General features: G+C 38.6%; 2 protein-coding genes across 3 annotated transcripts; one reads left to right on the forward strand and one right to left on the reverse strand.

The window, feature by feature from the left end:
- The first annotated feature begins 924 nt into the window (after window positions 1-924).
- LOC113110621 (probable G-protein coupled receptor 158) lies at window positions 925-19,260 on the forward strand. The gene is given in 16 exon segments (XM_026274730.1): window positions 925-1,305; window positions 1,381-2,060; window positions 2,062-2,551; window positions 2,554-2,583; window positions 2,586-2,622; window positions 2,971-3,079; window positions 5,239-5,335; window positions 6,539-6,750; window positions 6,917-6,985; window positions 7,369-7,478; window positions 8,659-8,897; window positions 10,446-10,584; window positions 10,655-10,757; window positions 10,938-11,087; window positions 11,659-13,701; window positions 17,398-19,260. Coding segments are annotated over 15 exon segments (5,394 nt in total). The 5' UTR covers window positions 925-1,305; window positions 1,381-1,727; the 3' UTR covers window positions 18,631-19,260.
- On the reverse strand, window positions 16,196-24,928 carry LOC113110620 (39S ribosomal protein L45, mitochondrial-like). 2 transcript variants are annotated; one of them, XM_026274728.1, is made up of 9 exons: window positions 24,777-24,875; window positions 24,354-24,522; window positions 22,302-22,419; window positions 22,115-22,213; window positions 21,940-21,988; window positions 21,391-21,540; window positions 20,249-20,422; window positions 20,109-20,171; window positions 16,196-16,330 (listed from the first exon to the last, which is right to left on the reverse strand). In XM_026274728.1, the coding sequence occupies exons 1-9, from the start codon at window positions 24,837-24,839 to the stop codon at window positions 16,295-16,297; spliced, it is 921 nt and encodes a 306-aa protein (XP_026130513.1). In that variant the 5' UTR covers window positions 24,840-24,875; the 3' UTR covers window positions 16,196-16,294. The 2 variants fall into 2 exon arrangements, with proteins under 2 accessions (XP_026130513.1, XP_026130514.1); XM_026274729.1 differs by lacking the exon at window positions 16,196-16,330 and having other exon boundaries at window positions 19,987-20,171; window positions 24,354-24,513; window positions 24,777-24,928.
- Between the last annotated feature and the right edge of the window lie 158 nt (window positions 24,929-25,086).

The following is a 25,086-nucleotide window of genomic DNA, read 5'->3' on the forward strand; positions in this document are numbered from 1 at the left end:
TGGTTTTATTAGATTTTTTTCGCAGGCTATTATTAACGCATAATATGGGGTATTTAACCAACAAGCTTAATATATATTTAAATGCCAAATTTTAATTTAATGCCTTTCAATTAATGCTATACCCCAATAATTTAGCTAAATTAATTTGAGTTTTAAATACAAAGCATATTAAACTGTATGAAACTTCAACTTTCCAAAAGTATTTAATCTTATATACGCTTATAGATCATTGCACGTATGTATATGGCTATTAAATTGCATATAGAGGTACAATACAGTTATTGTTTACATTCACCCCATTGTTCTGTGGTCAAGACTTTTCATTTGCGCTGTATTTGTGAAATGCGATTTCATTGATGGACCGAATGGTGTCGCTGTACACAAACATTTACACATGCCCACAAGAGCCCTTTAAATCCCGCCATCTCATAACACGAAGAGTGGATTTTATTACAGTTATGGGTATACACAAATATCCAGAAGAGAATGTGTTTCAACAGGACGTTATCAGAGAAATATTACATGCATTGTCTACATCTTTTCCAATCAAATGCATACAACTGCACACAAAGCTGAACACACATATGCATCCATAAAGGAAAAAAAAAACACATTTACACAATTAATTTTTTTTTGATGATTGTGTTCATGTATATAGATGCACACAGCCTCTGCAGTCCTGAGTGGGGGTGGGGCCCCACAGGAATGAGTGCTGAATCTCAGAACCCTGTTGCCATGGCACCAAAACAAGGATTCGCCTGCATTACCCAGTATGACTGGATTTATCTGAATCATTTCTCTCTCTCTCACACACACACACACACACACACAGATCTGACAGACGTTCATTCATGTAGAACACATGTGGAACATGTTTTCTTCTTCTTTGATTTTTTACAATTTTCCTGATTGTTGCACCAGACGTTTGGCAGTTCAGAACGCAGTTGGTCTATCCGAGATTAAAATTTCAGTGCACTTTATCTGCCAGGCAGATGCAGACTTGTAAACCACTGCATCTACATATTCACAGATGCACAAAGTCGCACGCACATACACAGTCCTTAAAAGACCACTCATGACTGACCCAGCCGGGGAGTGTTGGGTTAATCCACAAAGCGGTGAGATTCTGATGCATACCCCAACAGAGAGGATTACCCTCCCATCCTCTCCTCCATCAGCCCATCCTCATGCACATACACTCATCATAACAATCCAACATTAACAGATGTGCCACTCTCAGCTCTCACTACTACCGGGAGACTGGGAGAGATGGAGAGAGGGAGAGATTTACAGGAGGGCTGCAGAGTGAGTGAACAGAGAAATGGGGGTATGTTGACGGTTTCTTGTTGATCTCTGTTTCTCACTCCAGTTTTCTTGCAGGCCAATTAACTCCACGCTGTGCTGGTCCCAGCATCGTCGCATCCAGGGTGGACTCGAACAGCTGACTGCAGGATGCATGGAGTTAAAGCATTGCCTCCTCTTTGAGCTTCTCCTTCACCTTTGAAAATGAAGAGTGCATGTCGGTCCATGTATGAATGCACATTTATTTGTGTGTGAAACCAAGACGCTGTTGGTAGCAAAGTGCAGTTGAACTAACAAGAAGAGGAGAGAAGATACAAAACCAGGAATAGAGAAGAAAAGAAGTCCAAGCATCTTTCAGGATGTGAGTAAGCACAAAGCTCATCTTTACCTTCACAAAAAGCATTGGAGGAGCAGTTTTTTTAAGGATGGGCCCGTGTGTCGGTCTGCTACCTCTACTGCTGCTACTTCCCATCCTGCTCTCTGCTCAGCTCACCACTGTGTCTGAACTTGAGGACACATCCAGCTTGGAGTTCAGCCCAACTCCTCTTCTTACCGACCCAAATACTGTAGCAGGGAAAAGCTCGACTTCCAGTGCTCGACCCACCAGTCCGGCTCCAGTAAAAGCGAGCACGGAGAAGGAGCAGTCTGCCGCGGAGAGCTATCTCTACACCGGAAATTCATCTTCTTTGGCTGCCTCTACCTGCACACAGAGTTTCCAGCTGCCTGTTCGACTGGGATCTCTGCCTAGAGACCTTCTCCCCTCTCTTGCACCAACCCATAGCATCTCTGACTAATGCTGCCAACTTTCTCAACCTGATATTCCAAGCTAGTGAGCTGAGAGAAACGAGTGTACAAGAGGATATCGAGTGGTACCATGCACTGGTGCGGGCCATGCTTGAAGGGGACAGGCCAGGCTTGGTCAGACGAGCTTTTTTAACATTCGATGCCGACCCCACAATCAAACAGCCCCAACTGGTGCTCCGTGCCTCCAAAGGCACAACCCAAGACATTCTTCTGCAGGACCTGACGTCTGCCTGGAGCAGCTTCCGTCCTCCCGCACCTGACCAACGCTGGTTTGATATGTTTAAGTCTAGCTCTCCACCCCTCCATGCCTTGTCGAAACGGGTTCTTCTAAATGACCTAAGCACCCTAGACACTCCCAAGTGGGCACATGGGGATAGTTATGTGATCAATAGCAGTGGGGTTCGGTGGGGCGAAGCCCCTTTCCTTGAGTGCATTGATGGCCGTTTTTGCCAGGGTGGTTATTCAGTCTCTCAATGCCATTTATGGGTTGAAGCCAGACCTCAACCCAGAGTTCAGGTGAGTGCACTTTCTTGCTGAGTTTAAGTTTGTGTACTCATAATGTCTTTTAAAATTTTTCTTAGTCTCAATTCACTTGAAGGGATAATTCATTTAAAAATGGACATTCATTATTCACCTGAGAAATACAAAAGAAGATGTTTTGACAAATGTTTCAGTTGTTTTTTTGTCCATAAAGGAACAATTCCATTATTTATAGACAAAAATGTTCTTCTTTTTTATTTTATTGAAGAAAGTAATTCATCAGATTTGGAACGACGCAGCAGAATGTCCGTTTTTGAGTGAACAATCCGATGAATTTAATTTCAAGTCTTCCATCATTGGTGTGTTTTTGCTTTGGTGGTGTAGGGGTGTTATCCGTGTCGATGTTAACATCCAGGGATTCAATGTGGATCAGTGTGCCAGTGGAGACTTCTGGTTTGCAAACACACACCAATGTAATCAGACCAGCATGGAGGTGAGTGTACTGTACACTGAACACAAATTCAGTCATCTCATTTAGGACTTCCTGCAGGTTTAATCAACACTTAACAATAAGGTTCAACTTATTAACATTATTTAAAGGGATAGCTCAACCACAAATGAAAACTCAGTTATTTCCCTCACGTCGATCCGAACTTTTAAGACTTTCCTTTGTCGTGGAAACGTAAAAAATATATATTTGTAGAATGTTTCAGTGTTTAGTATTAAAATATATATAAGTATATTTAGATTAATACAATGCCTGTAAGATGCTTAGTTCATCATGTTTTCATTATCAAAAAGAAAACACTTTAACTCACAATGAATGCAGCAATATACAATATAATAGCACGGGTGGATTTTACTAAGTAGAAACAAACAGAGCATAAGAGCCACTCAAAACGTGGTGAAGTCATTCATTTTTTTGTATGTGTCTCTCTGAGCATGTTTGATTCTCCATTGCCTTCTATAATGTTAGCAACTGAATTTTGTTACCAGCTATGCTTTCCTCTAATATTCTTCCTGTAAATTACATAACAAGATCTGTTTTTTTTTTATTATTGATTGATTGATTGATGCTATTTAAAAATTTATAATATTATATACCTTGGCCAAAAATAATCCTTCTTTAATTTACTCCCCCTTACGTTGTTCCAAACCTGTATGACTTTCAACATAAAAGACGAAAAATTAAGAAATGTGTTTTTTTATTCATACAGTGGAAGTCAATGATAACCAAAACTGTTTTGTTACCAACATTCTTCAAAATATCTTCTTTTGTGCTCCACTGAAGAAACTCATACAGGTTTGGAATTCATTTCTGCATGAATTATGCTTTTAACTTTAAAACCCACACTGTTTCATTAAGCCTGTTGCCATCAGATCTGGCATCTCTCTATGTATATTATCTAGATATTACGTTTGAAATCCATTAGTACATCACCTGCTTTGCTCGTTATTTTGCTGGATTGTTATATACGTTTAACGTTTCCTGTTTTCCATCATCATCCTCCCACTTTCATCCAGACCTTCTATTTAAAGATGTGAGCATGGTGCAGGATGATCTGAAGGATTAGGTTGATAATCCTGTGATGCTCACACACACAACCCCCCATCCACCCAACTCCGACCCCCTCCCAGAGGACACGAGCTCTTACACCCCCCTTTCACAAGACCCAGACCCCCCCATCGTCTCATCCAACCAGAGCACAAGCTCACAGGTGTTGGCAGGTTGAGCAACGGCAGGATTTGGCACAATGAATGAATTTAATGAGAATTGAGTTGATCCGCCTATAAATGAAAGGAGCAGCATATTAATAGAACAGTGTGATGATGATGCATTCATAACATGAAACATTAGTATGACATGATGCACGATATAGTCCCATGAATAAGGTTACATATGATGTTGGCCACAAACTCTTTAAATTTGTGTCCAACATCATATGTAATTTTTATTTAATTTTTAATTTTATTTAAATGGATAAAATGACATAGACCAGAATGAGTTCTGGTTTTACTTAATACATATTTTATCATTTCACAGACTTTTACATGGAAAATACAGATTCAAAAATCAGTATTTTCCTTTTTATTGTACTGTCCCTTTAACGAAATTAAGTTTAGATAAAAGACTCACCGGTTTCAATAAATTCACAGATAGTCGATCACTGTAAAATATACAGATATAATATATAACCCCTTTCCAAGAATCAACTGATTTTAATAATAAATAGAAACTGAAAAGAGATTGAGAAAATACTTTATTTATTCCTAATTGCTCCTCTCCACAAGGATGACATCCTCTTATAAATAACAATCATGTTCTTAAGTCAGTTGCCTGATTAAATAAAGGTAAAATAGAAAATAGCATAAATGTATGTGAACAGTGCTGGATTTCCCTGAATAAAACGATAAAGCTCTGTCAATGGAGGTATTACCCCTCCATTTAGGATTTAGCTTAGATTAACTCAGAGTGAGTCTGACGTGTGGGTCAGCCAACACTCACAGATAAACCGCTGATGGGGGACGGACTGCACATGCAACTAATGGCAGGAAGCAGAGAGAGCACAGTCATACTCAGTCACTGGCAGGAACATCAGTGTTGATTTGACATGAGCAGACTTCATATCTCTTTCTTTGTCTTCCCCTCAGTGTGAATCCATCCCGCAGCAGGGCTTCCGGATGGGTCAGTACTGCTGCCGATGTAAAAAGGGCTACTACAGTCCAAATCCAGACACAGAAAACAAAAGTAAGATTCTTGAAACGATCAAAAATCAGAGTCTACAGTGAGTCTACAGTGGCTTCAGTCTTATTTTATTGGATAATATATAAGCTAACATGGTCACTTATATAATAGTACCTGAATTATTTATTAAAACTTAAGTTATTTGTATTTTGGATAACCCTATAGTGAAAAAGAATTATATTTGAAAGTGGATTTTGAATTAAAACTTAAACTTTGAATTTAAACTTGAAATAAAAATACCTTGCAGTTGTACTCTTAGTACACTAAACTGGTTTACTTAATGTCTGCTAAACTGGAAAAACTGATTTTGTGCTTAATGTACTTTAATTGTGTAGAAGTAAGTCCAACAGAAGATATACTGAAGTACATTTGATTGTGCTAAAGCAGAACTGTTGCAAGTCAGGTACACTTTAAATACCTTCCAGTTAAAGACTGATTATTGATCATTAAAATATGATACTATCCTCATCAATAGTGACATTAAAACACATTTTAGGCTTACTATAAAGAAAATAAGTAAGAAAGTAGTACTCCAAATAAAGTTTAATTATAATTTACATTTTTATATCAGTAAGTCTCGAGTGATATGTCAGTAAATATGTAAATAGATTTGAACTATACTAAGCATGAATAAATCAAATTAAAATATATTAAACTGTATGATTATTATAGCTGAAAGTATTTATAATTAGATGCTAAAAATTCTAATCAACAACTGCTCAGAAATAATTGATTGTCAAGTTAAACTGCAGTTTAGGTTTTATTTATTTATTTATTTATTAATGATTGGACAAGGGTCAAAGTAAATCATTAATGCTTAAAAATATATGTGTGTTTTTTTATAATGAAGCTGTATGATTTTTCTAGGTTAAAGTATTAATTTAAAATTAATTGTTAAAAATGAAAATAAAAAACTGCATGGGATTGACTGTCAGGATGAACTGCTTTTATCTATCTATTATTCATATAATGATGTGTGTGTGTGTGTGTGTGTGTGTACACATATATATATATATATATATATAATACATAATAATATGTATTATTATTTAATTAGCTTTTTAAATTAATTTAATTGAATTTTCATAAAAAAATATATTTTCTTAATTTAATATATTATTATTATTATTATTTAATAGGTTTTTTTTAGTTCAATTAAAATTGGGTCATTGAAAGAATAAGAAATGATGGTATATGGTGTTACAGGGAGCAACCGCGTGAATAGTTCTCAAGCTTGTTACCCAGAAGTCCCTGTGTGTCTGCCCTGTTGGCCCGGCTGTGATGAGTGCGAGGATGGAGCCCCGTGTTGGGTGCAGGAAGACTGGCTTCTGAGGACGGGTGTCCTGGCTGTGCAGGGCCTTTTCATGATCCTTGTGGTGGTCAGCATGTTGCTGGCATACCAGTCCAGGAGAACCAAGGTACATTATATATATATATATTACATGCTATGATACTATGTGTTTCGATGCATCATTTCAGACACGTGCACAAACTTCATGCATGCTTGACAGCTTTAGTAATTTCCCTTCAGCTTCCCCTCTTCACTTCTCACCCTGTTCTTCTCTCCATCTTTCTATCTCTCAGCGGATCCGATCGTCAGGGCTTTTGCTGCTGGAGCTGATCCTGTGTGGCTCTCTGTTGCTTTACTTCCCAGTGAGTGTGTAATTCAAATCTTCTTTTCAGATTACTGGACTGCAGTTGAAATCATGATGGTTGGGTTGCACTGAGAAGGCAGAAAATGATCAAAAATTAAACTATTTATGGTTGCTACTAGATTAACCAAATGCAATAACAAATGAACATCTAAAAAAATAATTATATTAGTAATTATGCTACAAAACTATGAATTGGGATATAAGTGTGGTTATTATGCAAACAAAATCACATTTAAGACAATAGTGCCTTCTTTAACATTTGCTGACTAGTACGCCACCATTCAAAATTTTGGGTAAGTTAAATTTTTCTTTAAAGTAATTAACACTTTTATTTAGCAAAAAGATACATTAAATATACTGAATGTTAAAAACTGTTTTCAGGTCTTCATTTTATACTTCAAGCCCAGCACTTTCCGGTGTATTCTGCTCCGCTGGGTCCGTCTGCTTGGCTTCGCCATTGTCTATGGGACTGTGATGCTCAAGCTTTACCGGTTTGTAGCACTTCAGTCCTGTCATTTGAGATTTATCAAACTCAGATCCTTCCATCTCCATCTCACCTGCACATCCATCAGATGAAATGTTGCAAAATAAGATGCTATTCTCAAGCATTTAAAAAATCACTTGGCAATTTCATTTGTGTTTTTGAAGTCCTGCTGCCATTCTAGAAATAACAGGCTGCCTACCAGGATGAGTTGAGCCGCTCCATGCTAAATAACAAAAAAAAAAAAAATAGGCATAACGGTTTTCAAAATTGATAAGAAGCAAATCAGCATATTAGAATGATTTCAAGATCATGTGACATAATGGCTTCTGAAAATTCAGCTATGCATCACAGGATATAAAGATAAACATAAAAAGCGTATAAAATCAGTTGATCAGTTTAGGATGTCAGTATGTCAGTACAAAAAGTTGGTCATGCCCATTTTGATTTTTTTTAAACAATCCCATTATAGCTAACCAAACTCTAAAGATCCCAAAAATTTAAAAACATATTTTTTATAACTATTGACCTTGAGAGACAGAGAAGCAGCGTTTTTTAGAGCAAATAACCTAGGACTAGTTCGCAAAGGTATGTTTTTCACAATCTCAAATAGTTCACAAAAGATTTGATTGACAGCAGTTGTTCTTGGGACAAAGTTGTTCACAGTGAAGAGGTCTAGCGTATGGTATATTGTGTCTGTATGTGAAATGCTGCGTAATTACAGAGGTATAAAACTCGTTAACACCACCCGTTTTACAATTTCTTTCAAAATTGTCACAGGCCTTTAGTGGCAAGAGACAAACAGACCCACTGAGTTTTGTTCCAATCAGCTTCCGTTATCCTCATCCAATAGGTGCTCAAATTTCATTGGTCGGTGACGGCCATGTTTTTTTAAATACGGATATTTCCTCACTTGTGACACTTTGGACAAAGACACAACATACCAGTTTTTTAAGTTGATCGGACTAGTTATAGCCATTTATAGCGCCACCGTCAGGCCGACTGGGGATAGCCTTGGTGACATTGTAGATGGTGTGAGTACTACCATCCCTCCAAGTTTCAAGTCTCTGTGACTTACAGTTTGGTCTGCCTGATCACTTTTAGGTGAAAAATGCTTTTAAGGCAAAAAAACAAAAAAAACAAAAACTGATAAACCTGATAAAGCAGCCTACGTGGTCACATGTTTCCAGGGTGCTGAAGGTGTTTCTGTCGCGTACAGCCCAGAGAGTACCATACATCACTACCACAGGTGTGCTGAGGATGCTGGGAGTTATAGTGCTTACTGTCAGCTGGTTCCTGTGTGCGTGGACCGTGGGCGTCCTTCAGAATCGAGACAGGAATGTTCCACTGCTGATCATTTCCACCACCTCAGGAGGACAAGGCTTCAACGTGTGTGACCTGGACCGGTGGGACTACATGATGGCTGTGGGTAAGTGATGTCTTTTTTGACTGATGGCAGCAGTCCATCGGTTTTCTTGAGTGTCTGACAGAGGGATTAACTGAAACTGGGGCACATTAATAGATCAGACAAATGAAAGGATGAATGGTCCTGGATAATTTAATGTTCTTTGAAGCATTTAGCTGATGATTTGAACACTGTTAACCGCTGTCATTGGATATGATTCAGCATTAACCACTACCTACCATACTAATAACATAACACAACAAATAATAATAATAATGTTACTGCTATAATGTCAAACATTTGACTAAGTAAATGAGGGACTGACCTGAAATGACACCACGAGATAAAATAGATTTATACAATAATTCTGGCACACTCAGAATGCCTTTGGACATTCAAAGACACCTTACACAACAAACTTTGGATTATTTATGATGCGACACCATAACCTGTAATACTTAGCACTGTATATTTTCTATTATAAAACGAATAGTTCCGGTCCTTGATTCTGATTGGTTGAGCTGTGTTTGAAGCCATTGTAAATTACACTACAAACACACACCTTTGTTTACTTCTGTTGCTCGATAACAACTTTATTGGAACCACAACTGTTTCTGAGGAACTGAATTGTTTGGTGGATGAATACTGCTTTTATTTATATCATTACACATTATTTGCACTATTTTATTCTGTATTTTATTCTGTAAACCTTACTATGTTTATGGAATAACCATTTTATAAAAGCAATAAGCCTCAAGAAGCTGACATAAACCACAGTTTCTTGAGGCTTATTTCTTTATTAAATTGATAATCATTCTTGTCTTGATGTGTAAGTCTTATGTTGTACAGAAATAGCTTTTTGTCTTTCATTTTGTCAGTGGTAAATGATGTGATACTTGTTTTTTTTATATATATCATATAAATACATAATTATTATACGATATAATTATTTTCATATTTTAGTATAACTCAGTCACATTTAAAGAGTAATATTTTTGGGGAAAAATACTTTTGTTTGATGGCATGTAACAAGTCAAAGAAGATGCACAGAGAGGACCTATATGAATCCTCAGAATGTACTAATGTGAGATTTTTAATATTAGATGTTTTTACATTAAAAAGCAACACTGGGCCCAGAGTTAGAATAGATGCAACTGTCTGTAGATCACATTTATTTATTTATTTATTAAGTCTCATGTAAAGAGTAATGTTTTTGAATAAAGAATACGTTTGGTCGCCATGTAGTCAAACTATTTAATTTGACAAGCAAACCATAAAACAGGAAATTATATCACAGAGATGACATCTATAAACATGCAATTTATTTTAAAAATTATATTTCGATCTTGGAAAAGCAAATTTCGTTTGGACCAAATGGAGTAAACCTTAGAAACTTGTATTAAACTTGATAATATAAATATTTAAAAAAGTCAAATTATCCTTATACCTTTTTTCCCTTCATAGAAAGGACAAAGACAGGATATTTTAGTGTCTTATTGTTGTTGTGCATATTTGTAAATGTGACAGATAAAAGCTCTAAAGTTAACAAAAAGTGTTTTTTTTTTCTCTCAGCGGAGCTGTTATTTCTGTGCTGGGGCAGTTTCCTGTGCAGTGCAGTGAAGACGGTACCTTCAGCATTTCACGAACCACGTTACATGAGCATCGCAATCCACAATGAGCTACTGCTCTCCTCTGTGTTTCATCTTTTCAGGTGAGGGAATAAAGTTTGATTTAACAGTAATCATAAGAGGTTGTTCTATGGACTTCTTTGTATCTTTCAGATTTGCAAGACCATCAGTTCATCCTGACTGGATGCTCTTGCTGTTCTTCACTCACACGCATGTCACAATTACTGTAACGCTTGGCCTGCTTTTTGTACCCAAGGTACTGTCGAGAATATCAGCATGCTTTGCTTTTAGTAAATAGCATAAGTATTCAAAATAGATGCAGCCTCTATCTATTTATTAAGTACTTTCTGATAAACCTGCGCACATATCACACATTTCTCATATTAATGTTAAGTAGCCTGTCCCAAGCAAAAATCAGCATTGGTGTTTGTTGCAGTTTCTCCACATGTCTCGGACCGGCCGAGAGGAAATAGCTGCAGAAGTATATGAGGATGAGGTGGACTTGCGACGCTCATGTTCTTACCTCAACAGTAGTTTCAACTCTAACTGCTGGAGTGACCACAGCCTGGACCCTGATGACATTCGGGTAAAACACCTTGCCCTGCAGCAGCCCTACTAACTCACAAATGCACACACTTGCATATTAAGAAAATCAAACACACTAACACTTTATGGCATTGTATTATGGCATAAATTTGACCTTTTCTTTTAAAGTAATTTAAATCATATAAACCAAGTCCATAATTTGATACTAACATTTCATAAACATTTCATAAACATAATAATTAATTAAAACAAGATTAAAGAGGCTAGTTTAGCGTTTTGCATTTATTTTATGGGAAAGATTTCTGCAAGGGGTAAGGGAGAGGGGAATGGTATTGAGACATGACCCAGGTTGGACTCAAACCTTTGTCCCCATGAGCCAACATGTCCCGAGCAATTTTATTATTAAATATCACCTTCAAAAAATTACAGAATTATTACCGATGTTGGTTTTCTCCTCCTCCTGTACCTTTACTTGCCCTCTTCTGAAATAATACCCTGTCACTTGGTGCTTGTTGACCGTCCTGTTGTGGACATACCATCACAAAAACCATCCTACTGTACTGATCCCTCCAGCTTTCCTCAACTGAAACCCTTTTTCTCCTCTGCACCAGGATGAGCTGAAGAAACTGTATTCTCAGCTGGAAGTCCATAAGACCAAGAGGATGGCAAACAGCAATCCCCACCTTCCGAAGAAGCGCAGTTCTCGCCTCAGCATTGGACGGTCCCTTATAAGACGGATCAGTGAGATCCCAGAAAGTTTAAGCAGACAATGCAGTCGTGAAGATAAGGATGTCAATGCTGCAATAGGAAGTATAACCAGATCAGGATCTTATTACAAAAGTCATCAGACCACAAGCATTAACAAGATGAATGAAACTTTAATGCAGCCCTCTCCAAAGCTGCGGAAGTCCCATAGTGCCTATGATTGTACCCCAGAAAGGGAGGTCTCCCTATTAAACTCCTCCATAAGGGGCACAGAGAAAAGGGTTTCACTGCATTCTGACTCAGGATCCATCAACGCAACATTGCTGGTCTGCAAGTCTGCCAGTGCCCACAATCTATCGGTAGACACTAACCTTCTACTTCCAGAGCCCAGCAGGTTTCAAAAGTCACTTAGTGTCATAGAACGCAATGACCATCGCTCTGTGACTTCTTGTAGAAGCACTGAACATTTGTCGCTTGTTGGCAAAGCTGCTCCAGAAGTTAAGCGCCAGCTAACTGTGGATGTTGATATAAAGAGGCAGACTTCAAGTGCCTTGCTCTCAGAGTCATTTGACAAGGCGGAGGTCTGCCCGTGGGAGGTTCCAGAGGAGCTCCCTGCAAACAAGAACCAAAAACATGTCACATATTCCATTTCGAAACAAGAAGAGCCCAAATCACCTGGTGCTACCATGTCACCAACGATGTTATATGTTTGTCCATGGGAATTCTTGCCACCTCCTGCAACAGAAACTGGGAATGGTATTCAGTCTGATGGTGATTCCACAAATCCCAAGCCTCTGATCTCCTCTAGCGCTCCAGGGTCACCACACACAATCTCCGGCAAGAACAAGGGCTTTCAGGTTTTGTCTTTCCACTCCACTACCAAAAGTCTACTTGCAGCGAAAGGCATTGGGGAAGTTGGAAGAAGTATGAGCAGAGAGAAAAGCCTACAAGAGAGTAATGTTAGGGAGGGAACACTACAGAAATCTTTGTCTACTTCCATGAGACTGTGCCCAGGCAGTGCAGCTTCAGACAAGCGTACCCCTCAGACACACAGACGGGCTATGACTACTGTAGGCACAAAGCCTTGCCTTGTCAAACAAACAGCAGTACGGCTGCCATCTACTGATTCTCCTGAAAGGAGTCCCAAACATTCTGCTCCAGTTCACATCTGTCCATGGGAGTCAGAGGAGGTGGTCTTAGAGATCAGGAAGCAGAATTTGAATGACAACGTATTACAAAGACAGTATAGTGACAAGCAAGTAATATCTGTGACACTAAGTAATGATGTCTTCAAACCCCCTGAGTTCCAAGTGAAATCATTATTGGGTGTTCCTAATACAGAAGTATGTCCATGGGATGTCCCAAAACCTTTTCAGCAAACCAGCATTTCTGAAGTCTGTCCTTGGGAGGTTGTGGAAGTAGAGCAATTGCAAACCAAAAACGTACATACCGATGTCTGTCCTTGGGAAACAGATGGTGAGCCATCAAGAGTCACTGAAGACAATATACATAATACCAGTGTTGAAGTTCCTATGTCTGAAGACACCCAGAAGCAGGTAAATGTGAAGCCTGAAGCATGCTCTTCTTATGTACTAGACACAAATATCTCTCAGGTTAGACAGGGATCCATCAAAACCTCTAGTGACTCAATAAAACATGGTGAAAGGGTCATTTGTGTTAATGCAAAACAGAGTCCAGTAGACCAAGAGATGCAGAGACACACAGGTTCAGAGGAACCAAGTTGTATACTGAAACAAGAAATGAGTGATTTTCCTGAACCACCACCTCCTGTGACTAATGTAAGTTCTTTGGAGTCTGAACCAAAAGACACTACAAGACAGTCATTAAAAGAGACCATGCCTAAGAAAGCAACTGTTTGCCCGTGGGAAGTGGAGGATTCTGGGATGTCGGAAGAGAAGGTGGGTGCTACAAACAAGGGGCCAGTTCATGTAAATGTGTGTCCATGGGAAGCAAGTGAGTCTGTGAAGACCACACAGAAACAAGAAAGTGTCTGTGGAGATGTCTGTCCATGGGAGACAGCAGAGCCATCAAAGACAATGCAGAAACAAGAAAGTGTCCATGCAGATGTTTGTCCATGGGAGGCAAGTGAGCCAGTTAAGACCCTGCAAAAGCAAGAAAGTGTCCGTGCAGATGTTTGTCCTTGGGAGACAAGTGAGCCAGTGAAGACCCTCCAGAAACAAGAAAGTGTCCATGCAGATGTTTGTCCTTGGGAGACAAGCGAGCCAGTCAAGACCCTGCAAAAGCAAGAAAGTGTCCATGCAGATGTTTGTCCTTGGGAGACAGCAGAGACATTAAAGACAATGCAGAAACAAGAAAGTGTCCATGCAGATGTATGTCCATGGGAGGCAAGTGAGCCAGTCAAGACCCTGCAAAAGCAAGAAAGTGTCCATGCAGATGTTTGTCCTTGGGAGACAGGTGAGCCAGTGAAGACCCTCCAGAAACAAGAAAGTGTCCATGCAGATGTTTGTCCTTGGGAGACAAGTGAGCCAGTGAAGACCCTCCAGAAACAAGAAAGTGTCCATGCAGATGTTTGTCCTTGGGAGACAAGTGAGCCAGTCAAGACCCTGCAAAAGCAAGAAAGTGTCCATGCAGATGTTTGTCCTTGGGAGACAGGTGAGCCAGTGAAGACCCTCCAGAAACAAGAAAGAGTCTACTCAGATGCCTGTCCGTGGGAGGCAAAACAATCACCCAAACAATCTGTGCCACAAGACTGCACTCATGCCATCTCATCAAAAAGGCAAGACAGTGCTCAAGAATCTGTCCGTCCCAAGGAAAATGATATGGGAACACCACCAGCAATAGAAAGCAGCACAAGTCAAACTGCCCCAGATATTAGTGAGATACACCCTTCAGACACAGGCATACAGACAGCAGAAGAGATGAGAGTTAACCCTCCTCTGGCTCGACGTGATGCACTGTGCCCTTGGGAAATGGGAGGGGGCAGACAAGAATCTATAACAGTGCATGATAATTTAGATGTCTTCACTTGGGAGGAGACAATACCAGAGGAAGATGATGGTGATGCAGAAACTGCTGCAGAGGCCTTCATCTTCCCTCCAGACTTGTGAACTGCCAGGGCAGTATCATTGTGCTTTATACTGATTTAAAGACTTGTTGTGACAAAATGGACCACTGGTCACACTTTTCAGCTTTATGCAGAATGTCCCTCCAGTGTCATCAGGGCAATTCACTGACTGTTATTTAAGAAAGGACTCCACCTATGCCAACTTTCTCCCTCTTCAGCTTAACAAACCATGTCTGAAGACTGACTGCTCTCCTGTGCACATTCCCTTTTGGCCTTACATTAACAAAAACACCCCATTTAATTTGGTATTGTTTTGTGTGTATTTGTGTTCATATGGCTATGTAGATTATATTTTCAGTAAATCCTTCATCACCAACATACCCTGGGTGGAATGTTTAGAAAGTCTCATTTAACAAATTTTCAGTCAAAAAACATTGGACTAATATTACTAAGTAACTAAGTTAAGAGACGAGCTGTCCTGATATACACATTAATGTTGTTAGTCTCAAAAGTTGTATGTTTAACAGCTCTTTGGTCTACTCATGGTTTAGACAAACATAAATTTAACAGCATTTGTAGCATGTTTCATGTCTCAAACTGGTTAATTTACAAATCTACAGAGTAGCACCATTTTATTTTTCTGACAAGAAGCCCATCTACTAAGTTTTCTTTGGAAAAAAAACAAAAAAAACAACACTTTACAATGTGAAATTACATAACACAGACAGTATGTGTGATAAAAAAAATCTAATCTTGTTTTAGGGCAAAGTACTCTTGATCTATAAAAATATGACGACTAAATTTGACTTGTTTTAACATTAAATAGAGGATGTTTCATAGAACACAGTTCACCTTATATGTGGATGTGAAATTGAATGTTCAGGGTTTACAACACAAATTTTGACTACATGTTTAATTCAACATAATTACAAATGTTGCTTCTGAACAATAATAACAGATATTAGCACAGGTAATGACCATTAGATTGCACTTGTAATTCCTACCAGAGTTAGACAATTGAGTTTATTTTTGAGTTATTCTATCATTTCAACAGAACTTGCTATGTCAGCTTTTCAAACTAGGAACATAAAGATTGTGCTTTTGTATGAGGTATGATTTTTGTAAGAACCAAGTCAATTTTCAACAGTAGCCAAACGTAGTTTACATTAACTTCTGTCAATGTAAAAAATGCAACAAATATTTTTATATTTCTTAAAAATGTGTCAATTGAGTATTCTGATATAAACTTTTAAACTGCAAAATGCAAGGTGTCGATCTTCATAAAGTTCCATGTTTAATGAAAGTAACACCATGTTGATTACCACGTATAACAAGTTTATATATGAATAGTTATTTGAGAGTGCCAAATGTGATTAGAAAAAGGCAACAACCAAAGTTTTTTTTTTTATAAATACATCATTATTTATTGTAATCATTGGTAATCAGTCTGTACAGAGTGGATCTGTGTTGGATGGAGTAAGGCGCCACATTCAGAATTACTTGTACCACTGTACTGCCTTTGGCTTTGGCACCTGGTAATGTAATATCTGTGACACTAAGTAATGATGTCCTCAAACCCCCTGAGTTCCAAGTGAAATCATTATTGGGTGTTCCTAATACAGAAGTATGTCCATGGGATGTCCCAAAACCTTTTCAGCAAACCAGCATTTCTGAAGTCTGTCCTTGGGAGGTTGTGGAAGTAGAGCAATTGCAAACCAAAAACGTACATACCGATGTCTGTCCTTGGGAAACAGATGGTGAGCCATCAAGAGTCACTGAAGACAATATACATAATACCAGTGTTGAAGTTCCTATGTCTGAAGACACCCAGAAGCAGGTAAATGTGAAGCCTGAAGCATGCTCTTCTTATGTACTAGACACAAATATCTCTCAGGTTAGACAGGGATCCATCAAAACCTCTAGTGACTCAATAAAACATGGTGAAAGGGTCATTTGTGTTAATGCAAAACAGAGTCCAGTAGACCAAGAGATGCAGAGACACACAGGTTCAGAGGAACCAAGTTGTATACTGAAACAAGAAATGAGTGATTTTCCTGAACCACCACCTCCTGTGACTAATGTAAGTTCTTTGGAGTCTGAACCAAAAGACACTACAAGACAGTCATTAAAAGAGACCATGCCTAAGAAAGCAACTGTTTGCCCGTGGGAAGTGGAGGATTCTGGGATGTCGGAAGAGAAGGTGGGTGCTACAAACAAGGGGCCAGTTCATGTAAATGTGTGTCCATGGGAAGCAAGTGAGTCTGTGAAGACCACACAGAAACAAGAAAGTGTCTGTGGAGATGTCTGTCCATGGGAGACAGCAGAGCCATCAAAGACAATGCAGAAACAAGAAAGTGTCCATGCAGATGTTTGTCCTTGGGAGACAGCAGAGACATTAAAGACAATGCAGAAACAAGAAAGTGTCCATGCAGATGTATGTCCATGGGAGGCAAGTGAGCCAGTCAAGACCCTGCAAAAGCAAGAAAGTGTCCATGCAGATGTTTGTCCTTGGGAGACAAGTGAGCCAGTGAAGACCCTCCAGAAACAAGAAAGTGTCCATGCAGATGTTTGTCCTTGGGAGACAAGTGAGCCAGTGAAGACCCTCCAGAAACAAGAAAGTGTCCATGCAGATGTTTGTCCTTGGGAGACAAGTGAGCCAGTGAAGACCCTCCAGAAACAAGAAAGTGTCCATGCAGATGTTTGTCCTTGGGAGACAAGCGAGCCAGTCAAGACCCTGCAAAAGCAAGAAAGTGTCCATGCAGATGTTTGTCCTTGGGAGACAGCAGAGACATTAAAGACAATGCAGAAACAAGAAAGTGTCCATGCAGATGTATGTCCATGGGAGGCAAGTGAGCCAGTCAAGACCCTGCAAAAGCAAGAAAGTGTCCATGCAGATGTTTGTCCTTGGGAGACAGGTGAGCCAGCGAAGACCCTCCAGAAACAAGAAAGTGTCCATGCAGATGTTTGTCCTTGGGAGACAGGTGAGCCAGTGAAGACCCTCCAGAAACAAGAAAGTGTCCATGCAGATGTTTGTCCTTGGGAGACAGGTGAGCCAGTCAAGACCCTCCAGAAACAAGAAAGTGTCCATGCAGATGTTTGTCCTTGGGAGACAGGTGAGCCAGCGAAGACCCTCCAGAAACAAGAAAGTGTCCATGCAGATGTTTGTCCTTGGGAGACAGGTGAGCCAGTGAAGACCCTCCAGAAACAAGAAAGTGTCCATGCAGATGTTTGTCCTTGGGAGACAAGTGAGCCAGTCAAGACCCTGCAAAAGCAAGAAAGTGTCCGTGCAGATGTTTGTCCTTGGGAGACAGGTCAGCCAGTGAAGACCCTCCAGAAACAAGAAAGTGTCCATGCAGATGTTTGTCCTTGGGAGACAGGTGAGCCAGTGAAGACCCTCCAGAAACAAGAAAGAGTCTACTCAGATGCCTGTCCGTGGGAGGCAAAACAATCACCCAAACAATCTGTGCCACAAGACTGCACTCATGCCATCTCATCAAAAAGGCAAGACAGTGCTCAAGAATCTGTCCGTCCCAAGGAAAATGATATGGGAACACCACCAGCAATAGAAAGCAGCACAAGTCAAACTGCCCCAGATATTAGTGAGATACACCCTTCAGACACAGGCATACAGACAGCAGAAGAGATGAGAGTTAACCCTCCTCTGGCTCGACGTGATGCACTGTGCCCTTGGGAAATGGGAGGGGGCAGACAAGAATCTATAACAGTGCATGATAATTTAGATGTCTTCACTTGGGAGGAGACAATACCAGAGGAAGATGATGGTGATGCAGAAACTGCTGCAGAGGCCTTCATCTTCCCTCCAGACTTGTGAACTGCCAGGGCAGTATCATTGTGCTTTATACTGATTTAAAGACTTGTTGTGACAAAATGGACCACTGGTCACACTTTTCAGCTTTATGCAGAATGTCCCTCCAGTGTCATCAGGGCAATTCACTGACTGTTATTTAAGAAAGGACTCCACCTATGCCAACTTTCTCCCTCTTCAGCTTAACAAACCATGTCTGAAGACTGACTGCTCTCCTGTGCACATTCCCTTTTGGCCTTACATTAACAAAAACACCCCATTTAATTTGGTATTGTTTTGTGTGTATTTGTGTTCATATGGCTATGTAGATTATATTTTCAGTAAATCCTTCATCACCAACATACCCTGGGTGGAATGTTTAGAAAGTCTCATTTAACAAATTTTCAGTCAAAAAACATTGGACTAATATTACTAAGTAACTAAGTTAAGAGACGAGCTGTCCTGATATACACATTAATGTTGTTAGTCTCAAAAGTTGTATGTTTAACAGCTCTTTGGTCTACTCATGGTTTAGACAAACATAAATTTAACAGCATTTGTAGCATGTTTCATGTCTCAAACTGGTTAATTTACAAATCTACAGAGTAGCACCATTTTATTTTTCTGACAAGAAGCCCATCTACTAAGTTTTCTTTGGAAAAAAAACAACACTTTACAATGTGAAATTACATAACACAGACAGTATGTGTGATAAAAAAAATCTAATCTTGTTTTAGGGCAAAGTACTCTTGATCTATAAAAATATGACGACTAAATTTGACTTGTTTTAACATTAAATAGAGGATGTTTCATAGAACACAGTTCACCTTATATGAGGATGTGAAATTGAATGTTCAGGGTTTACAACACAAATTTTGTCTACGTTTAATTCAACATAATTACAAATGTTGCTTCTGAAAAATAATAACAGATATTAGCACAGGTAATGACCATTAGATTGCACTTGTAATTCCTACCAGAGTTAGACAATTGAGTTTATTTTTGAGTTATTCTATCATTTCGACAGAACTTGCAATGTCAGCTTTTCAAACTAGGAACATAAAGATTGTGCTTTTGTATGAGGTATGATTTTTGTAAGAACCAAGTCAATTTTCAACAGTAGCCAAACGTAGTTTACATTAACTTCTGTCAATGTAAAAAATGCAACAAATATTTTTATATTTCTTTAAAATGTGTCAATTGAGTATTCTGATATAAACTTTTAAACTGCAAAATGCAAGGTGTCGATCTTCATAAAGTTCCATGTTTAATGAAAGTAACACCATGTTGATAACCACGTATAACAAGTCTATATTTGAATACAGTTATTTGAGAGTGCCAAATGTGATTAGAAAAAGGCAACAACCAAAGTTTTTTTTTATAAATACAGCATTATTTATTTTAATCATTGGTAATCAGTCTGTACAGAGTGGATCTGTGTTGGATGGAGTAAGGCACCACATTCAGAATTACTTGTACCACTGTACTGCCTTTGGCTTTGGCACCTGGTAATGCAGATCCTCAAATGCCTCCTCAGGCTTCAGCGTAGGACCAGGAATTATGACAGTCTGTAGAAATCAGATGTCAGATGTTAAGGATTAGTTAAAACATTCCAAATTTTCTCTTTGATCCAATTTGTTCATACCTTAATAATGGGATCTTTTGGTGGAGCCCATGCTGGAACAATCTTGCCATGAAGCCTCCACCGCCCATAGGGGTTGACCAGATGTCTCTCCAGCACTAGGTATTCCAGGACATCCCTGGGTTCATCTTCATCCCCAAGCATCAACCGGCCAAAGCGGTCATAGATTGCCAGTGTCTAAGAGACAGATTAGTATCATGAGCCTTAAATCTGAGTACTCCCATACAGTCACTAGTGGTAAACCAAATTGTTTTTTTGACAGCCGACGCTGACATCTTTGAAAGCAGGGTGGCCAATGGCCGATATAATTTTATTTGAATTCATATTTAAAAATGTGAAATAATTTTAAAATGGATTAAAAAATAAATTTGTAAAATAAACATACTTTAGATGACAGAAGTATTTTTCACAAATAAATAAATATTTTATATAAATATAATTAAAAAGGAAGAAAATTGTTTACAACAGAGCACTCAGTATTCTGGGATGTTCGTGTGCATTAGGAATCACATTTCTTCAGATAAAGTCAAGGTAGCACTCATTTTACATACAGCACACAGTGAAAATGACATTATTATGACTGTGGGCAAATGCGTAAAGCGCATCTTAATTTAAAATCACAAATTTAATGTTTAAAGCATTCAATTTGCATTTTGCACGGACCAAAAGTCATGCAGAGAACACGCAATCATTCAGGAAACAAACACTTCACAAGATCTCACAGATGGATTCGACTAAGTTTACAAGGTTTGTGAAATTTCATTTTCACTAGCCATTTAAAGATTTGTTTAAATAATGTAAATGTGTATTTGACGGCAAACGAGAAAGTATTATAATGTTTGCCTTTCTATTACTAATAATAGAAGCAATCGTTATAATACTTATAACATTTTAATTCCTTTGTTTAACAGTCCTATTGGATTATTAGACAGACTTCTATCCGTATCAGACAGAACTGTTAATGCTGACGACGAACAAGAGGGAGAATGTGAGCACTGTGTGCGCATCAGCTCTCAGTGCCATCAAAATAAAAGTCCCGCCTCAAACACATCTGCCAAACAGAAAAACTTATTGGCTGATGCCGATGTCTGAAAAACCACTAGCAGTCACACTCTTACACAGAACTGTTAGTCTAAAACACTGACCTGTCTAGAATGCACACGGAGAGTCACCTGACCGTACAGGTTGCCCTTGCTGATCATGTCAGGACACCTAGCATGGACGACCCGCGGCGGCTCCAGTGACTCGATGAAGCGCCAGCGCAGAGTCTTGTAACGGTTCCCCCGAACCATCTCCTGCAAAACATGCACACACACACACTGGACAATCTGAAATGCTGAATAAGGACACATTGGAGTCAGTGTTATAACACTGATATACTATTGAATTTTTTTTTTTTTAAGCAATTTTATCAATTTTGATTATACACATTTTAAATAGTATGTCTTATTCATTTTTATTTCAGTTTTAGTTATTTTGGTCAATGAAGTTAATGGAAATTAGTAATTTTGCCTTGCCAACTAGCTGAAATAAAATTCGTTTAAGGGTTTTTAAGGGTTTAACTTAAGTTAACCTTTATTTCATTTCAAGTATATTTTCATAGTTTTCCTTGGAGTCTGAAATTAGGCTAAAATAATAAGCTGAATAACTCAATTGTGAATTCTGACAGTTCATTCACATGCAGATTTACTTACAGGGTAACACCTCTCGGTCACCAAAGAATGAAGCTTTTCTTTGTTAAATCTGAGTAGAAGGAAAAGAGGACATGTGATATTTATTAATGCAGATATTGTAAGTGGGGAAAAATGGAAAAGACAGTAAAACTTTGAAGCAGTAACTATTATTGATAAAACAGGATTTCTTTCTTACTGTGTGAGTGCTGCATGAGCATCGATGAAGATTTGCTGAGCAAGTGCTGGGAACTCTTTAGTGGAGAACTCGTTGTCATGGTCCTTTATTTTACGAAACCTTGTCAAACAGAAAATAGTACCAAAAGTACATCAGCATCTGAAGTATGAGGTTTATAGAGAGTGACTGAGGCTGCGGTGGTGCTTACGCCAGCTGTGATGCTGCGCTCTGACGCAGCTGTTCTGTGCGCTGCTTCAGACCTTCTTTGGACAGCGTGGAGAGCCGTGCATCTCCTTCAGGAGGAATATACGGATCAAAGATGCCCGCTAAAAAAGAAAATTGCATGAAAAAAAAAAAGTGAAAAACTGTTAAACAAGTGATGTTGATTTAACAGCTAAAGAACAATTTTCAAGATTTAAGAGATTTCCAGAGATGTTTCTAAATAAAATACTAAGCATATTACAAAATTTCAAGTCTTGAACTTTTTATGATTTTTATGTTTTTGAATGTTCTTATACCAAAGCTATATTTATTTGATCAAAAATACAGAAAAAAATTGTACTATTGTGGAATATTATTGCAATTTTAAATAACTGTTTTCTATTTTAAAATGACATTGATTCCTGCGATGCAAGTGTCACATGATCCTTCAGAAATCATTCTAATATGCTTCTCTGGTGCTTGAGAAACATTTCTGATCTCCAGCAATCCTGAATATAGTTTTTGCTGCTTTGTGTTTGCAACTATGGAAATACAAATAAATAAATAAAAGTCATACAAGAATCAAACTTTTACTGTATGTTTCACATTGAAGGTTTATGGTTAAAGGTTTGACACTGGAGTAAATTGTGCCGATGTACACATATCATATAAAAAGCATATTATTATTAGTTGCAGTAGTAGTAAATGTATTATTCCAGACTTTGTACTGGAGGAGTTTACATATACAAAAAATCTGAATATTGTGAAAAAGTTATTTTTGTTTGTAACTTTTTAAAAAATGTAAACTTTATTTACATACATTCTAAATTCATTACATGTAAAGCATTTTTATTTAATTTTTTTTTACATTTGTTTTAATTTTTATGATTAGAGTTCACAGCTCATGAAAGTCAAAAATCCAGTATCTCAAAATATCTGAATATTTTCAATCGAGTTTCCATCCCTACAATATAAATCCTGGGTTTCTTTTGTTCTTTGAAACCACAATAATGGGGAAGACTGCTGACTTGGCAATGGTCCAGACAAATCACTGACACTCTAAACAAAGAGGTTAAGTCATAGAAAGGTCATAACTGAAAGGGTGGTTGTTCACAGAGTGCTGTATCAAAACATATTAAAAGCAAAGTTGACCGGAAGGAAGAAATTGGGTAGGAAAAGGTGCATAAGCAACAGGGATGACTGCAAGCTTGAGAATATGGTCAAGCAAAGCTGATTCAAACACTTGGAAGAGCTTCACAGGGAGTGGACTGAAGCTGGAGTCAGTGCATCAAGAGTCACCACACTCAGACGTCTTCAGGAAAAGGGCTACCAAGCCACTTCTGAAACAAACAACAACAGAAGCATCTTATCTGGTCTAATAAGGAGAAAAATAACTGGACTGTTGCTCAGTGCTCCAAAGTCCTCTTTTCAGATAAAAGTACATTTTACATTTCATTTGGAAATCAAGTTCTGGAGTCTGAAGGATGACTGGAGAAGTCCAGTGTCAAGTTTCCCAAGTCAGTGATGATTTGGGGTGCATGACTTATCAAATCCAAAGTCAATGCAGCTGTCTTCCAAGAGATTTTGGACACTTCCATGCTTCCATCTGCTGACAAGCTTTATAAAGATGCCGATTTCCTCTTCCAGCAGGACTTAGCACCTACCCACAGTGCCAAAACTACTTCCAAGTGGTTTGCTGACTATGATATTACTGTGCTAGACTGACCTGAAGCCCATGTGGAATCTATGGGATATTTTCAAGAGAAAGATGAGAAACAGTGGATCCAATAATACAGACGAGCTGAAGACCCAATAGTGCCTCGACAGAGCCATGCCACTCCTCACTGATGCTGGAGCCCTGACCAAGTATTGAGTGCATAAATTAACATACTTTAAAAGAACAGAGCTTTTCTGTTCTGAAAATCCTTTTTTGATTGATCTGAGGAAATATTCTAATATTTTGAGATACTGGATTTTTGACTTCCATGAGCTGTAAGCTCTAATCATCCACAAAAAAACAAACAAACAAACAAAAAAAACATCAGTTTGACATAAGTACCTGTGCATGAGATGTTGATGGCTCTCTCTATGTACTGCTGTCGGACCACCACACCAGCAGCCCGGGCTTTAGTCTCCTGCTCGCTCTGGCTCTTCTGTTTCACATTCACGGCTGGAGGAATGAAGTAGCGCTTCTTTGTGCGGATCGGAACAAACACCGGCTGCGGCAGTTGAATTACACCAGAGAGAGATTTGGACAATAAAGGAATATAGTTTACATGTATTTTTGACCTTTTACAAAAAGAAAAGTGTTGGAAAAACAGGTAAATAAATCCCTGAAGCGTTTATAATATGGACCCCAGCCTCCAGTTGACACTCAATGAACATTTTCAGCATGCATGTGCACATTCACTGAAAATTATACGAGCACTACACACTCACATTGTAAAAGGCGCCCCGCTGGAGTAAAAGTTTAATTTCATACCTTTATATTCAGACATATTGTCGGTTGAAGGTATTTCAACGTCCTACATATGGAGGTCGCCATGTTCTTGTCACACACGGACTCCTTCGTTTACCTAAAAAAATATCTAACAAGTGTGAATCTGTATTTAGCATCACCCCCTGGTGGAGAGGAGAGGTACTACAGTATCTAAAGCGAGAGCGAATAAAACATACAAATATACAGTATGCCAAAATAGATGTAGTGCACCCTCAGTGACTTGATTCTGAAACCAGACCTGGGTGGAATTCAATTTTAAGAATAATTTTATATAAATGCATTCTTAAAATAT

Source organism: Carassius auratus, chromosome 11 (genome assembly GCF_003368295.1).
Source record: "Carassius auratus strain Wakin chromosome 11, ASM336829v1, whole genome shotgun sequence".
Lineage (NCBI taxonomy): Eukaryota > Metazoa > Chordata > Actinopteri > Cypriniformes > Cyprinidae > Carassius > Carassius auratus.